Genomic DNA, 16,045 nt, shown 5'->3' on the forward strand with positions numbered 1-16,045 from the left:
GAAAAAACCTTACCAACACTTGTGCCTTTTCAACTTGCTATTAATGTTCCAAATTGTTTCATCCCAAAGTGGACCAAGGACACAGAATAATAAATTATTTTAAATACAGGATATTTTATGTTAATTGACCTGTCTAGTATGATTCTGTGATTTTTGAACGTAAGGAAGGTGAGGTAATCATACACTCACCGAATGTATGAAATGGAATGTGTCTTTACACCTCGGGCAGGATTTTATTAAATCATCCCAAACACCTGTCATCTGAAAAACTCTACCGTTGCACTAGCCAGATGGCTTCACTGCTTAAAACTTTTTACCTACCACACCGTCTCCAGTTCACCTTCTCCATCTCTGTTGCTACATCCTGATGCTAACTACCAAACAGCTGAGGTGCATACCAGCTGCAGCAATCCAAGTCCACACCCACCATTGACCGTCTGGATAGTCTCCTCAGACATCTGTTACTACCTGCATCCAGGCAGGATGGACACTTCTACCCCTCCAATTTGCAGAACCCTTTGGAGGTGCTTGCTCAACCAGTTGCAAAACCATCTGGATGGATGTTTATTTATTTTGTCCCATAATCTTCCCAGTGTTCCTGTCAGATGCTTCCCTAAGAACAACATGCACATCATCTGCAGCATTTCATTGGTCTACTTAGTCAGTTAGTCCTTCTGTCATAAAAAAAGGATCCGGTTAGTTTGACACAACATGCTCTTGAAAGCCAGGCTGGCACCTAATAATGATAGCATTCTTTATGAAAGGCTTGCAAACGTGCTCCTTGACAATCTGTTCCTGTGCCTTGCCAAATATAGACTTTTAGCCGGCCTGCCGTTTCACTGATCCTCCTCCTTCCCCTTTTTGAATGTAGGTTGGATGTAGGATTCTGTTTTTCTTCTCCAGGCTTCCAGCACCTCACCATCTCTGCTGACATAAACTTTTATCAAGGAACAAAAAAAAACAGCTCTCAGATTGACAGAATCTTCCAAACGGTTGTGAGCATTCACCTAACAATCATTTGTATGTTTAGCCCACGATGCAAATAAGTGCCGAGAACGTGGAGTTTAGCTCTTGATGGTCAAGGATACCTCACCCTCCCAGTCTTTCCAGTTCCTGCTAGTCGGATGCGCCATGTGGGGACTCTGACAACCAGAATTGTAAAGGTAATCACAGGAGAAGCAAAGGGTACGTACATTCTCACTGAAAGGCGAACGAAGAGGAGGACACAAGCGCTTTGATTGCCTGCCTCTGCTTTCGTATATGTGGCAGCCGGTGCTTTTGGCTGGGAGCCCAGGCAGGGCTTTTGTAATCAAAACATGATCCTGTATGCTGTGCAACCAGTACTGAGAAAGGCCGACGGATGGCTCTCCTCTTTTAGCCCTGCTGTGGAATCTGCCGAGCTTCACCTCTGATGTCCAAAATGCACCATTCTGTGAGTGCCGCCTTTGTTGTAACCGGGAGGGATGTGGGGAGCCATTCTTGCGTTCGGAAAAGCCAAGGAGTGACTATATTTTCTCTGCTTTTTTTCTTTTAAAAATCGCATTGTTGTCTCAGAGTCTTTTGTTTTCAGCCAGCAGATTGTTAGCTGGATGACTGGGGAGGGCAAAAAAGGTGGTTTTCCTGCAGTAGATTGTTATGGGACTCTCCTTCCAGGCAGGCAAGTTAGATTCCCTACTCCCCCTCCCCATGGAGAGGGAAGACTGTATTTTTAGCAGAAATCAAAACAAACCAGAATTCTGGGTAACGAAAGACGCTTCCCACCCAAAGACTAGGAGGCTGGAGAGGATGCACCCATCTGTGCAAAGACTGGCAGTGTGTTACCTGAACCTGTGAAGTGCTGGGCTGAGGTCCTATCCTGTCACTTCCCATCCCCTAGCGGTCCCCCCCCCAACATCTCTCTTTCCTCCTCATACCACAAGCAGCTGATTTGGGAAGCACACCGGGAAAAACCTAGTCAGAGCCATAATATGAGAAAAACATCAGCGACTTTCGATAGTATAGAGTCAGTGGATAGGGCAAAATTTCTGTGAAACTTTCCTTTCCTACTTCATGCTTGATTTTGACTCCCTTCCAATCCCCACCAACATTGTCTGATATTAATAAAGATATCTCTGACTGATAGGTTCTCTCCCCCTCCTCATCTTCCAGTGGCCTCTAGGTTTTTGTTTATTTCCCCCAGCGAGCCAGCAAATAAGCTTTCTCATTCACAGCCACTGCACGTTTGTTCTCCTAGAGCCATTTATAACTCCCTGCCTGAATCACTGTACCATACGGCTTTCTGCCAGCGAGGGCAAAGGGGGTGTCACCTTCCATTTCCAATGCCCACCAAGCCAATGTTCTTTCCAGTAGCTTGGCAGCAAGAATATCCCCTGACTGCAACACAGCAACAAACAGCCAGAAAGAAAAAAATGCTGACTGTGTGGCAATGCCTGGATCAGTGTGCACCAATCAACGAGTAGCTGGGTTTAATACAGGGCCTCAAATTCTGGGGCATTTCATTTGAGTCCTTGTTCTCATTGTTTTGGCTCCTGCTGCTGCTATCTCTCTGTGAATCTCCATTCATTGGCCCAAGTGAATAAATAAATAAATAAATAAATAAATAAATAAATAAATGGTGGGACATGCGATCTCAGGCTGAAATACTATATATCCTTCTTTCCTGAATAGAAATACTCCTGTTCAGTGTTACAGTAATAATCAGCTAGTTATAAATGTGGCATTATATTACATATATATCCTAGCTGGTTAGATGCAAGAACAGTACTTTGCTTGCAAGGTAGTCTCTGGATTGTAGAGTCTAGTTTGGGCAGAAAACTGAGAATCCTTGAGGTAAATCTGGTTTTTAGTTGCACTTGTGGTACACTGGCTACAATAGACCAAAAGTAGCTAGTGCCGTCATCGTTATTAGTAGGAAATGTTGTCTGTGGTAGAGGTACCAATTTATCAGGTAAGGCTCATAAGCTGGGCTGCATCTTCTCCATCTTATTAAAAAGTTTTATCTGAAAGCCTCAGTTGACCAATACGATGAGCAATGGAGTCAATATCTAAAAGGCCCATTTAACTATTACCATGATATTAAAAAGTTTGGAATGCAAGAGGGATATAAATCCCTGGAATGCAAGAGGGATATAAAATATAAATCTGAATTCACCAATGAATGAAAAAATATGTTTTGTGTGTGTGTGTGTGTGTGTGTGTGTGTGTGTGTGAGAGAGAGAGAGAAAAAGCATATAAAAAACCTTGAATGTGTGTTGTCTCATCTTGAAGCGAAGGTGTAGGTTTATTTGTGAATGAAAAGGCTAATATGTGTGTCAGAAAAAATGAATTTGTTTACTCCAGGTTGTTGTGGGTGTGTATGAAAGTAGAAATCCGTAGGTTAATTATAGCTGAGTGTTACGCTTCAGTGAATAACAATAAAGGAAAAGCCAGATATGTTTTTTTGTAAATATTCTGCAATAGTCTGAATTAATGCAACCCAGAGAGAACAAGTGATTTGCAAGGGTGACATAAATAGGTAGGTGGGAGTGAGACAAAAATATGAAGAATGAGCTATTATGAGACTCAAGAATACATGAAAAAGGTGGCTGGTGAATATCTGCTTAGAAAAATGTCTAGAAAGGTAATGGGTAGGACAGTGATGGCGAACCTTTTTGGCACCAAGTGCCGAAAAGGTCGCTTGAAAACTTTGCGCATGCATGCACCAGTGCTCATTGGGGCCATGTTCTAAAAAAGCCAAACTTCCAGGTTCTAGCATCCATGCGCGCCTGACAATCAGCTGGCCGGCGTGAACGCGCAGGCTGGTTTTTGGCATTGCTGCGCGCGTGAAGCAATCATGCTCCGGAAAAGCCAAACTTCTGGGTTCTGGAGTGCAACAATCAGCTGGCCGGCATGCATGCGCACACCGGTTTTTAGCACTGCCCCGCGCGTGAAGGACAGCTGATCATCCCGGAAGACAAACAGTCGAGCCCGCGCATGCCGGGCGACACGGCTTCACGTGCCGCTTTGGGCACGCGTGTCATAGGTTCGCCATCACGGGGGTAGGAGATACAGTAGTTTGTTATGGGGAATGAATGTTGAAAGAAGTAAAAATAGTATATACTAAAGTATCCTTCGCCAATCCTGATACATAGAATGAGAGTTGGGTATCTTGGAACAACATAAGGTAAATGCAATGGGGAATGGGGTGCAGGTAATCCTCGACTTACAACCACAATTGAGCCCCAAATTTCTGTTGCTATGCAACAGAGTTAAGTGAGTTTTGCCCCATTTTATGACCTGTTTTTTTGTCAAAGTCATTAAGTGAATCGCTGCAGTTGTTAAGTGAGTAAAACAGTTGTTAAGTGAATCTGGCTTCCCCATGGACTTTGCTTGTCAGAAGGTTGCAAAAATTGATCGCATGACCCTGGGACACTGCAACCATCATACATATGAGTCAGTTGCCAAGCATCTGAATTTTGATCACGTGACTGTGGGGATGCTGCAATGATTGTCGGTGTGAAAAACAGTCTTAAATCAGTTTTTTCCATGTCGTCGTAACTTCAAACAGCCACTGAATGAACTGTTGTAAGTTGAGGACTACCTGTGCTTAAGAACTGTATGGTGAACCAAGAAGAGAGGGTCACGCACAGTGGTGGGTTTCAAATTTTTTTACTACCGGTTCTGTGGGTGTGGCTTGGTGGGTTTCAAAGATTTTTACAACCGGTTCTGTGAGTGTGGCTTGATGGGCATGGCATGGCTTGGTGGGAGTGGCTTGGTGGGCATGGCAGGGGAAGGATACTGTAAAATCTCCATTCCTTCCCCACTCCAGGAGAAGAATACTGCAAAATCCCCATTTCCTCCCAATCAGCTGGGACTCGGTAGGCAGAGAATAGATGGGGGTGGGGCCAGTCAGAGGTGCTATTTACCAGTTCTCCGAACTACTCAAAATTTCCACTCTTGGTTCTCTAGAACTGGTCAGAACCTGCTGAAACCCACCTCTGGTCACTCATGAATGAGTACTGAGTGATTATGGATAGGCTATTAAAGTAAATAATCAGTGTAGCGATGTGGCTTGACCATACAGGGAGGAAGATGGAAGATCAAATTGCAAAACAAAACCACAAAGGAAGAGCGAACAAATTTAGAGAAAAGAAAAGTCTGAGAAAATTGTCATTCAGTGGAATCAATTGTAAAACTCCTTCCGTGGCAAAATGTTATTGTTTTGATTTTTTTTTTTTAAATCTTGTTAGGATGGAAATTTGAAAGTTGGACACTAGAGGGAAACAGAAGGAACTAAAGATTACAATTAAAAGAGAAGTACACTTAAATTTGACTTACTAGAATGGAGCAAAATATATTAACATTCAACATATTGAAGTATATTTTTTGAACAGTGGATCCAGAAATTAATTTTAAAAATGTCTGGCTCTATGGATGCAGTGAATTTAAATAATGCTATGGAAGAGGAAGAAGACTGAGACAGGCTACAAGAATAATAGGGAAAAAGATGCTACACTGGATATACAAATGAAACTGGTTGATGTCTTAATAATTAAAAGGGATATATAGATAACAAACCTAAAAAGTGACCTGGATAACTTTCCTATATTAAATTAACAAAAACTACTTGTTAACATTTTGAAGAATTTTGTGAGAAGAGCCATGAAACAATGAAAATAAATCAAGTACTAGGATATTATTTGAAGGGATTAAATATCAAGATAGTTAAAAGTAAAAGGAAGGAATAAAAAGTAGATTTATTTGCTTCCAGAAGTTCTGGGTGCTCCAACACTGGAGGTTTTTAAGAAGAGATTGGACAGCCCAATCTTCTTCTCTTTTCTACATTTTCTACATTTTCTTTTATTTTTTAGTTTGCATTAATTTTTTATCTTTTCATTGTAGCCTTTAATAAAAATACTATAAAAATATTTATGAATCATTTTTATAGACCTCCAGTGCTTCCATTTCTTCTACAGTAGTGATTTCCTTGATATCTACTCTGTCCCTGAACATATCCAGCGAAGATGACCTGCTCTTTCTGGTAGTTAGTTTGTGTGTTGTATAGTCTCAAAGACCAGCAGGAATCCTATGAACAGGATTTAAGAATATAACCCAAACCAAAGCATAAGCATAGCAGCAGCCTTTTTCTTACCTTCTTCAACAAATAATATTAAAAAATATATGGTCTCCAGTACTGGAAGTAATATATATGACTTTCATAGCTAAGAATGTAAAAGAATTATGAATTCCTACACTGATCAAAGGGGTGGATTTACTAGATAAAGATAATCCCATCGATTCTATGACATTCCATGAATTTTACCATGACTTCTGCTGGAAACAAATTTGGGTATTTCCCATAGTCCAGGGGTGAAATGCTCCTGGTTTGGACCAGATCCCCCGATCCAGTAGTGATGGAGGTGAGTGGTTCGGAGAACCGGTAGCAAAATCCCTGCCCCCCTTCATGCCCAGCTGAGCCGCACAATCATCAGAGGCTTTTTTTTTAACTTTTAAAAGCATTTTTTCTACAATCTCTTTGGCCGAAAAAATGCTTTTAAAAGTTAAAAAAAAAGCCTCTGATGATTGCGCAGCTGAGCTGGGATCATCAAAGGCTTTTAAAAGGAAAAAAAAACTCTTTTTTCTTTTAAATGCCTCTGACGATCCAAGCTGAGTTGTCTGATCAGCAGAGACTTTTTTTTCTTTTAAATGCCTCTGATGATCAGGCAACTCAGCTTGGATCGTCAGAGGCATTTAAAAGAAAAAACCCCTTTTTTTCTTTTAAATGCCTCTGACGATCCAAACTGATTATACCCTGATCCAAGCTGAAAAACCCTGATCATTAGAGCCTTTTGAAGGAATTTTTTTACAACCTCTTTACCGAAGAGGTTGTAGAAAAAATGGTTTTAAAAGTTAAAAAAAAAAATTGGCCACGCCCACCCAGTCACATTACCCCCCCCACCAAGCCACGCCCACAGAACCAGTAGTAACAAATTTTAAATTTCACCACTGCCATAGTCCCATTCAGGGGGGGTTCTGCTTACCTTTACTACCAGTTCGCATCGCACCCGTGCTTCTGTGCATGCACAGATCACCTATGATGACATCCGGGTCACCGCCCTGAGCCTCCTGCCAGTTTTACTACCAGTTCTTGTGAACCGGTCCGAACTGAGGGCAATCCACCACTGATCCCATTCCCATAGTCACTTGAATGTTAGTAGGAACAAAGTTTGACTAGCATTTAAGTTTCCCCTAACAACAAAAAAAAAAGCCTAATGACTTTTGAAAAGCCTGACTCTTGGCTTTTTCTTCCTTTTTGCAGTCTAAATAACCCACACGTTCACAGCAAGGTAGATCAGGGCTGTCTATGGAGATTCTTTGTGGCATTTCCTATTGGAATGACTACTGTATAGAGACCACACAGGACCTTGCCGGTTATCTTTGCAAGGTCTAAGAGACCAAGTTCAATCACCATCCTTTCAAGTCAGGACTCAACCCCAAAGAGCCATTACTAGTCCTCATTGGTTTTTTGATAGTGGGGAGGTGGGCACCTTCAATTAGACAAATCCCCGAAGATTAGACACACAACTTCCTTGGGTGTCTAATCACACCTGGCCAATACAGTATTCTATTCAATTCAATTGTCCTCTGGCAAGATTTCAGAAATGGCTTGCTCTTGCTTTTTTCCTACGACTGAGGGGGAGTAAATGGCTTAAGATCATCCAGCTGGCTTTGTGCCTAAAGTGGAATTAGAACTCCCAACCTCCCAATTTCTAGCCAGATGCTTTTACCACCACAACTGGTTCTCAGTCATCATTAGAGATAAGGAAATCTCAGAGGTTTAATTTGCTCAATTTCTCATTTCTTGTTACATCCCATATGATCCCTAAAAAAAAAAGACCTTTTTAATTTTTTTTTTTTTTAGATTTCTATACCGCCCTTCTCCCGAAGGACTCAGGGCGGCGTACAGCCATATTAAAACACATAGATTTATAAAATTTAAAACCAATTAAAATCGAATATAAAAATTTGCCCCGCGAATTAAAACACACATACACCCATTTTAAAAATCCATACTAGGCCAGTCTTCATATTTTATGGCAATTCATGTAGATTTTCATATAAATGTCTCCTAAAAGGTGCGTTTTTCTAACATACGCATCTTTTGTAAATGATTTCCCTTAATTTAATGAATTTCATACACATTTTCTTTACAATCTTTGTTATATTTGGTCCTTATATGGTGTATACATTTCATGTAGATTTCTAATTATGAAATTGCTTTGCAAAACTTAAGGGGAAATGTTGATTTCAGGTTTTAGCTTCATCTAGGGTTGTGAATAGATTTCAAAAATTCAAATAAGGTAAGTCTGCATTAGCATGCAAATTGAACATCCTATCTACTGTAGACAAATACCAAGACCTTCCTATATATGTAAAGTTTTCTATATAACTTTAATAACTACCTCTGCGCAGAGTCACAATATTTTTCACTCTTATGGAATGTGGTTGGGCCACCCTACATTTTTGCATTATGTGGCATTAAAAAAGCATCCTTCACAATGAACATTGCTTCAGTTCCATTCTGCATATATACATTCCTAATACTTCCCATTTTATGATACATTGCCTGGAGCTTATCCACATAATGAATATACAATAGATTTTAAAAATATCTGACCAAGTAGTATTCAAATCATGTTTAAAGCAGTTGCAGAAAAATGGTCATGAAAATTCATCAGCTTGCAGAAGTGACCAATTCACTCTTCTTGCAAGCTTGATGGAAGATAATAAAGAACCTTGTATTTCATTCTCCTGCAGGGAAAATTATTCAGCAGAAATAAAATTTGCATATTAAGCTGAAACTCTGTCACCATCAATTTAGGCATCTTTTTATTAAGAGCCAGGCTTAGAATTAAATGAAAAATATGGATGTGAAATTTTCAGAACTGACCAATCATGTTCCCACAATTCTGTAAATCAGAAAGGGTCTCATTGCAGCCCCTAAGACTACCTGGCTGTAACCTATTTGGCTTCATAAATCTCCTGGCCATCTCTTATGCTTGTTTATTTCTTCACTCTAACATTTCTTTAAGGTGACTACCAGACAATGACTCTGAGATAAGATGGATTTAATAAGCAGCTTTAGAAATACAGGTGCATTTCATAGTAGGGGCTTAGCAGTTTGATGCACATTCTTTGGGCAGGTTTAAATTTTTTTTTATTCCAAACAATCCTTTACACTATTCCTTTTCTGCTAATCACTCATATTTTTAATCAGAGATTTTCTTTTTAGCAATTTTTAAGTCAACAGTACATTATGTTTCCTACCTGGTGACCACCTGATGTACGAGGAACACAAGTTCCAGATTATTTGTTTGTTTGTTTACATTTATTATAGCCACTGAACGCCAATATGTAACCTGTATAGGGTTTGGGGAACTTTTCCTTGCCCTGTTTTAGTTTTTTGGTTTTAATATGACCCTTCTCCTCCTCAATTTTTTCACCTCTCCCTATTCCCTTTTCCACCAGTGCAACTGAATTTATATTTAGATATCTTTTTTCAGATGTGGGTACCATCATGTAAATTTACATGGTGGAATAAGGGCTCAAAAATGAATAAACAAATCAGTCATTTAAAAATTGATTCACTTTTATGAGATTGCCAGAACTTGCAAGATTTCAGTCTTCTCATCCAAAATCCCCCAAAGCTTTAGTATTATTGCCCTGAAATCTTCCAAGACATTTGCCTAGAACCCCATCTCACTTGTACTTTAGCAGTTTGTAAAACTGTTGGATGAAGTCTGTTTTAATGGCCTTACTAAACATCAGGAGGGAAAGGCACATCTGGATGGCACCAGCACCATTGCTTGTGTTGTCCTGTAAGACTTTTGTGTCAGGGCTCACAGTTTTTAAGTAACCCCCAAGAAGAACCTATAACATCTCCATAATACCATTTGGCCACTGATAACATCTTCAGCAGCTAACAACTTATTCAGGTCTGTCAAAGAATTATATCTGTTGGAGTCAGGGGTGGGTTCCTACTGGTTTAACAACTGGTTTGCTGAACGGGCGCTGAGCGCATGTGCACAATTTTCAGAAAATTGAACTTCCGCGTTGCTGAGAGCAAGGAAAACAGCTGAGGAGTGGCAATCCACTCTGCTGCCGCTTTGGAAGCAGAAATATAGGTAAGTAAAACGCAGGGACAGGCGGGCCCACTTCAAAGAATGAGAGAACCGGTTCGCTCACGGCTGAAGATCAGAACTAATGGTTTACCCGAACTGGTCCGAACTGGTAGAAACCCACTACTGGTTGGAGTTAACCCTATCATTACAGGTAGTCCTCAACTTACAACAGTTTATTTAGTGTCCGTTCAAAATTACAATGGCACTGAAAAAAAAGTGACATGACCGTTTTTCAATTACAACCTTTGAAGCATCCCCAGGATCATGTGATCAAAATTCAGATGCTTTGCAACCGATTCATATTTATTACTTGTGTCCCAAGGTCATGTGATCATTTCTTGTGACCTTTTGACAAACAAAATCAATGGGGAAGCCAGATCCACCTAACTTATCAACTGCAGTGATTTACTTACCTTTAAGCCTTAAAGGTAGTAAAATGGGGCAAAATAAATGTCTCACTTAACAACAGAAATTTGGGGCTCAATTGTGGCTGTAAGTCGAGGATTACTTGTAGTTACAATGCTGCTGGGGGACAGCAATGGAAGTTTTCTTCTATAATGGTACTTTTATACATGATTTTTTTTAAAAAAAAAAACAAGGTTTAATTTTGTTTAGAATGAATTACTGAAGTACTAACACATACTTGTTATTGACATGGCCTCAGTAGAATGAAAGATATCACACTGGTCATATAATGGCAAACAGAATAAATAATATTCTGTGTTATTGGCCATTGGTGGAATGCCACTAAAGATTCTCTTTGTATTTTAGGATGTTGCTATGGATGATGCAGTGTTGCAGAAAAAAGAAGAAAAAGATGTTGAACTGGATAAAAAAATTCTGGCTCTGAGGAAGAAGAATGAAGCTCTTATGAGAAGATATCAAGTATGTATGAACTCTAGCTTCTCCTTTCTAATGGTGTTGCTTAATATACTGTAGCACTAAGCACTTAGACTTATATACCACTTCACAGTGCTTTACAGTCCTCTCTAAGCAGTTTACAAAGTCAGATTATTGCCTGCAACAATCTGGGTCCTCATTTTACCCACCTTGGAAGGATGAAAGGCTGAGTCAACCTTGAGCCAGTCAGGATCGAACTCCTAGCATTCAGCAGAATTAGCCTGCAATACTGCAGTCTAACCACTGCGCTCATAATGTGGTTTCAAATCCTTTAGTTAAACCTTTGATTCAATTTATAACAGGTTGATTTGAAAGCTGTATCTGTTTAATTACCACGAATACTTTACAGCTCAGTTGGTGGCAGCATAGTTACTACTGGGATTGGAATTTCAAATTACCTGTTTAAAACAACAGTTCTTTACAATAGAACTGAAAAAATATTAAAAGTATATAAGGATCACATTTTAAAGAACCAAAGCAAACAGATTCACAGGTTCCACTGCTACTGCCTTATCCTTCTTAACGTCAACTCTTAATTGCTGTAAAGTTATCTTCAGGAAATAGAACAATTTAGAACAATTTATCAGTGGAATAACATGCCTCCAGAAGCTGTAAATGCTCCAACACTGGAAGTTTTAAAGAAGAGATTGGATAACCATTTGCTTGAAGTGGTGTAGGATTGGTTTGTCCTGATTGGTTAGCTCTGTAGCCAATGTTCTTAAGAGGGAGCTTGAAACATGGTTAGTTTCTCTTTGCTGACCATTATTGTTTCTCTTTGCTGATCATTATTGCCCTTTGCTGAACATTACTGCTCGTTACTGCTTTTTGCTGTGTTTGCTACTGTTTGCAACTGTTTATTGTGTATGACTACGACGACTGGTAAGAAGACTTTGTTATTGGTTTATCCCTGGACTATTGTTTTACTATCTACTGCTTTATCTGTGTATGACCTGGACTGTTTATTGGACTGTGCCTTATTACTATTTCCTGAAAAGTAAACACAACTCAGTGTATCTCTGTGTTGGCTTTGTTTATTCGCAACTGCTCTCAATCGCTTTCATGTGCACACCCTTGCTGCTCAAGGGTTGCTCTGTGAATTCCTTAAAATTGGCTGTATATGGATAGCATACTTATCCATTGATATTTGGACTATGGTTTATTCATTAAGCCCTTTTTCTAGATTCAGGCAATATACTGATCCATGAACAAAAAACATGAAGTATGTCTGCACAACATGCTGATTAACTGTGATTGGCTAGGTTGTGCCATGTTGAGAAGTGAATAGTGCCGGTTTATTAATGTGGAAGGCAGAGTCTAAAAATTGGGGTAGAGAGCGGTCCTGAAGATCCAGGATATTCAACCAATGACAATATGGGGGAAATGAAACTAAATTAATGTGAGTTTTGCTGGAATCTATAAACAGTTGTGTAAAAGCAAAGCTAACAATAGTCTACTGGCCTAATCCCATTAGAAGAATATCCGGAATATATAGCTGTAAGTCTATTGTTTCAGGGCCAAGGTAGATGTTCCACTAGCCACACAAATTATGCAAATGCCATGTTATAGAGATAATAGCATGCCCAGGGCCCACAACTACAGATCACCAATACACTGAACTACAAAGTAGCTAACCACGTTTTAGCTGAGCATGGTTTTGCAAATACAGATTTTTGTGATTTTTACATCCAAGCACATGAGATAATACAGTAGCAAAGCCTTGGTGTGTATGTATATTTAATGACAGCAATAACTCTTTGTGGGGAACGTATAATTTCTTAAAGCTTCTTTATGTTTCTCCCTTGACAACGCTGTTTCTAATGTTCACTTGTTTTACTGTTGGCAGCTGACCTGGTAAAATATTTAAATGTCACTTTTTCAGGAAATAGAAGAAGACAAGAAACAAGCAGAACGAGAAGGAATGGCTGTCACTTCAAGGAAGGCTAGGCCAGATGGCCTTACCATCACCATCACCAAACCACATCATGTAAACATACTCTCCCTTTTCTGCTGAAAAAGAAATGTTGGAATAGTATAGGAGATTCTAGCTATATTAGATTATTTTAGTAACAGGCAGCCTTTGCCTTTTTCCAAACATTCTTGCACTGTTGGGATGTGGTGCTGTTTCAGAGTAGTTGCTCCTTTCCTAGTTACTGCTGGGCTCCAAGCTAGACTCCCACTAGCCTGTGATCCTGGTTGTTGAATGCAAGACTTCTTGCCAGCTTGTAAATAGCTGCCAATCTACATATGTCTCCTCCACTTCTTCATCTGTAGGTTGTTTGTTTTTACCTTTCCTGCTACACACACCCCTTTTTCTATTTTGTCTTAGCATTTGCTTTTGTAAAGTCAAAAGACTGGATGGGGTGAGGCTGCCTCTGGACATCAGTACATCCTTGAAAACATCAGGGTGTGGCTCAATTAGCCAGACAGCTGGAATACTCCTGAGAAAATGTAGGAGTGAACATCTGGATGAATGTGGGAAGTGCAAAGAATGTATTTGTGGTGGCTGCAGCTGCTTTTCCAAAGCATAGTAAACAATCCCAACTTTACTTTCTCACATTTCCCAATCTAGTGCCTGCTATGTGTGATGGATTACTATTTCTATCATACTTCATCAGTTTCCATATACTGTATGTAAAGATGGAAGAAACTGGCCTGAGAAGGTGGGAAAACCTGAATAACCATGTTGCTCTTGGGAGAGAAACAGGGTAGAAAGTAGGAAAAACATTACAGAATCAGACAATGGAAAGTTTCTCTTGTAATGCTGCCAAGAAAACTATATCGATGTGTATATGAAGCTATCAGTAGTTGAGGATGACTTGATATTTCTTTTAAATAGAGATGGAAGAATTTGTAGAACAACAGAGCACCAGGTTGTGGGCAGTTTATATTGTAGTAAGAAACATATAAAGCAGCAAGTTTTAGGTCAGTCTCTTAGGATTTTTTTTTTAATATAATAGCAATAGGAGCACATAATTCTCCTTTCTCATCTTCTGCATAAGATCATGGACCAGTATGGAGGAAAGAAGATAACTGGATATGCTTAATCTGAAGACAGATGACTGAGAAGGTCTATGATGGCACATTACAAATATCTGAAGGGGCATCATACAGATGGACATGTCTGAATTCCATAGCCCCAGAGTAACATTTTTTGTAACCTTAAATTACAAAAAGGGGGGGTGACCTATCAAAATGACCTATCAATAACAGCAGGTTGATAGGAGAATGAAATATTTAATGAGGTGGTGAGATCTTCTTTTCCAGATGTGTTCAAGCAGGAGTAGGGCCCCCATCTCTCAGGACTCTTTCAATTGGGTTCCTGCCTAACAGGAGATTGAGCTCCAAGCCTAAGTGGCTCCTTCTAACTCTGGAACTGTGATTCTAAACTATCTCCAGAACTACTGCAGTCCTGATAATTATTTATACCTTCTTCCCTAGGCTAATAGAATGTTACAGTATAAGAAAACCTGCAAAGTAAATGCAAAGACATACATATTGTCTCCACTAATTATACTTTAGACTTGTCCCCACTAGGGAAAGGCTTTCAAATTACACAGCACATTTAAATAGCAGTAGCACTTAAACTTCATAGTGCTTTACAACCCTCTCTAAGCCGTTTACAGTGTCAGCATATTGCCCCTAACAATCTGGGTCCTCATTTTACTGACTTGAAAGGATGGAAGGCTGAGTCAACCTTGAACCAGTCGGGGTCAAATTCCTAGCAGTCGGTAGAATTAGCCTGCAATACTGCATTCTAACCACTGCTCTCTTAATATGGTTTCAAATCCTCTAGTTAAACTTTATAAAACTCTATCCTTTCTACTGCCTTATTTATTTCTTCAGTTTATTTATGTATTTATTTATTCACTCACTTGCCTGGTAGTTCACCACAGTCATGGTGATGATAGCAATAGCACTTAGACTTATATACCGCTTCACAGAGCTTTAGAGCCCTCTCTAAGTGGTTTCCAGAGTCATCATATTGCCCCCAACAATCTGAGTTCTTATTTTACTGATTTCGGAAAGATGAAAGTTTGAGTCAACCTTGAGCCGGTGAGGATCGAACCCCTGGCAGTCAGCAGAATTAGCCTGCAATACTACATTCTAGCCACTGCGTTACCAAGGCTCATGGTTTTCTGAAACAACTCAATAGGCTATACAATCCATTCCACGCAATTGAATGGCCACAATTCAATTTATTTCCTCATCACACTAACACATTTAGCATCATCAGCCTTTGACTTTGCATTGATACACATGTGGTATCATTTGTAATTTGCATTGGTAAACATGTGGTATCATTTTGTTATTTCTTTTTTCAGATTTGGGGCTGTTCTTCAATCTAAACCCAACCCCACTCCCCCCACCCCAGTGTTTATATTACTGGCAAAGAGAATGTTGGGGCAGAATTTTCTTAGATAAGTTCATATTTCGGTAAAAAAAATTAAAAAAGGTGAAAAATAGTAGCGCTCCTAATTTTTGTAATCACCTCCCTTCCATTTACAGGAGAAAAGGATTGTGAATGAGAAGTGGGGAAGCAGTTGCTCTTCTGCCTCAAGCTTTGGGGTTGGTAGTGAGGAAGACGATGAAGAAAGTGATCACGTCTTCACATTCAGGATGGGGAAACGGGTTCAGTTGGCCGTGACCATGGACAACAAAGGCAAGGTGGGTCTAAAAATAAATAAATAAATAACTGTTGAATCTTTAGAGATGGCATTGCAATAAAGTAGTTGGGAAAAAATCTCTTGCTTGCTTTCCTACAAACAAAACTCTGCCCACTTGCCTTTAGTATTTTTCCCTGATTTTTCAGTTCTCTCGGATTTTGTGTTAATTTTAAAGATCTTATGTATTCAGTAAAAAAAATAGCTATTACAGATTTCTTTGTATGTGTTTCAGCAGCATCACAAATTCAAGAATAGATATTAACACATTAGATTATGCTATAAATACTTTAGCAATGCCTGCTTTTCTTTAGTAGCTATCAC

The 16,045-nt window shown here is 39.5% G+C and overlaps 1 protein-coding gene across 1 annotated transcript in view; it reads left to right on the forward strand.

Moving 5' to 3' along the window:
• Positions 1 to 943: 943 nt before the first annotated feature.
• CCDC9B (coiled-coil domain containing 9B) overlaps positions 944 to 16,045 on the forward strand; it is a 56,294-nt gene continuing 41,192 nt past the window's right edge. Inside the window, exons 1-4 of the mRNA XM_070940132.1 lie at positions 944 to 1,432; positions 10,932 to 11,045; positions 12,940 to 13,044; positions 15,567 to 15,725. Of these exons, the coding sequence (XP_070796233.1) occupies positions 1,412 to 1,432; positions 10,932 to 11,045; positions 12,940 to 13,044; positions 15,567 to 15,725 (399 nt within the window). The 5' untranslated portion in view covers positions 944 to 1,411. The remainder of the gene's footprint in view (positions 1,433 to 10,931; positions 11,046 to 12,939; positions 13,045 to 15,566; positions 15,726 to 16,045) is intronic.

This window comes from Pituophis catenifer, unplaced genomic scaffold (assembly GCF_029215685.1).
Source record: "Pituophis catenifer annectens isolate HBS135680 unplaced genomic scaffold, rPitCat1.0.hap2 SCAF_1, whole genome shotgun sequence".
NCBI classification, from domain to species: domain Eukaryota; kingdom Metazoa; phylum Chordata; class Lepidosauria; order Squamata; family Colubridae; genus Pituophis; species Pituophis catenifer.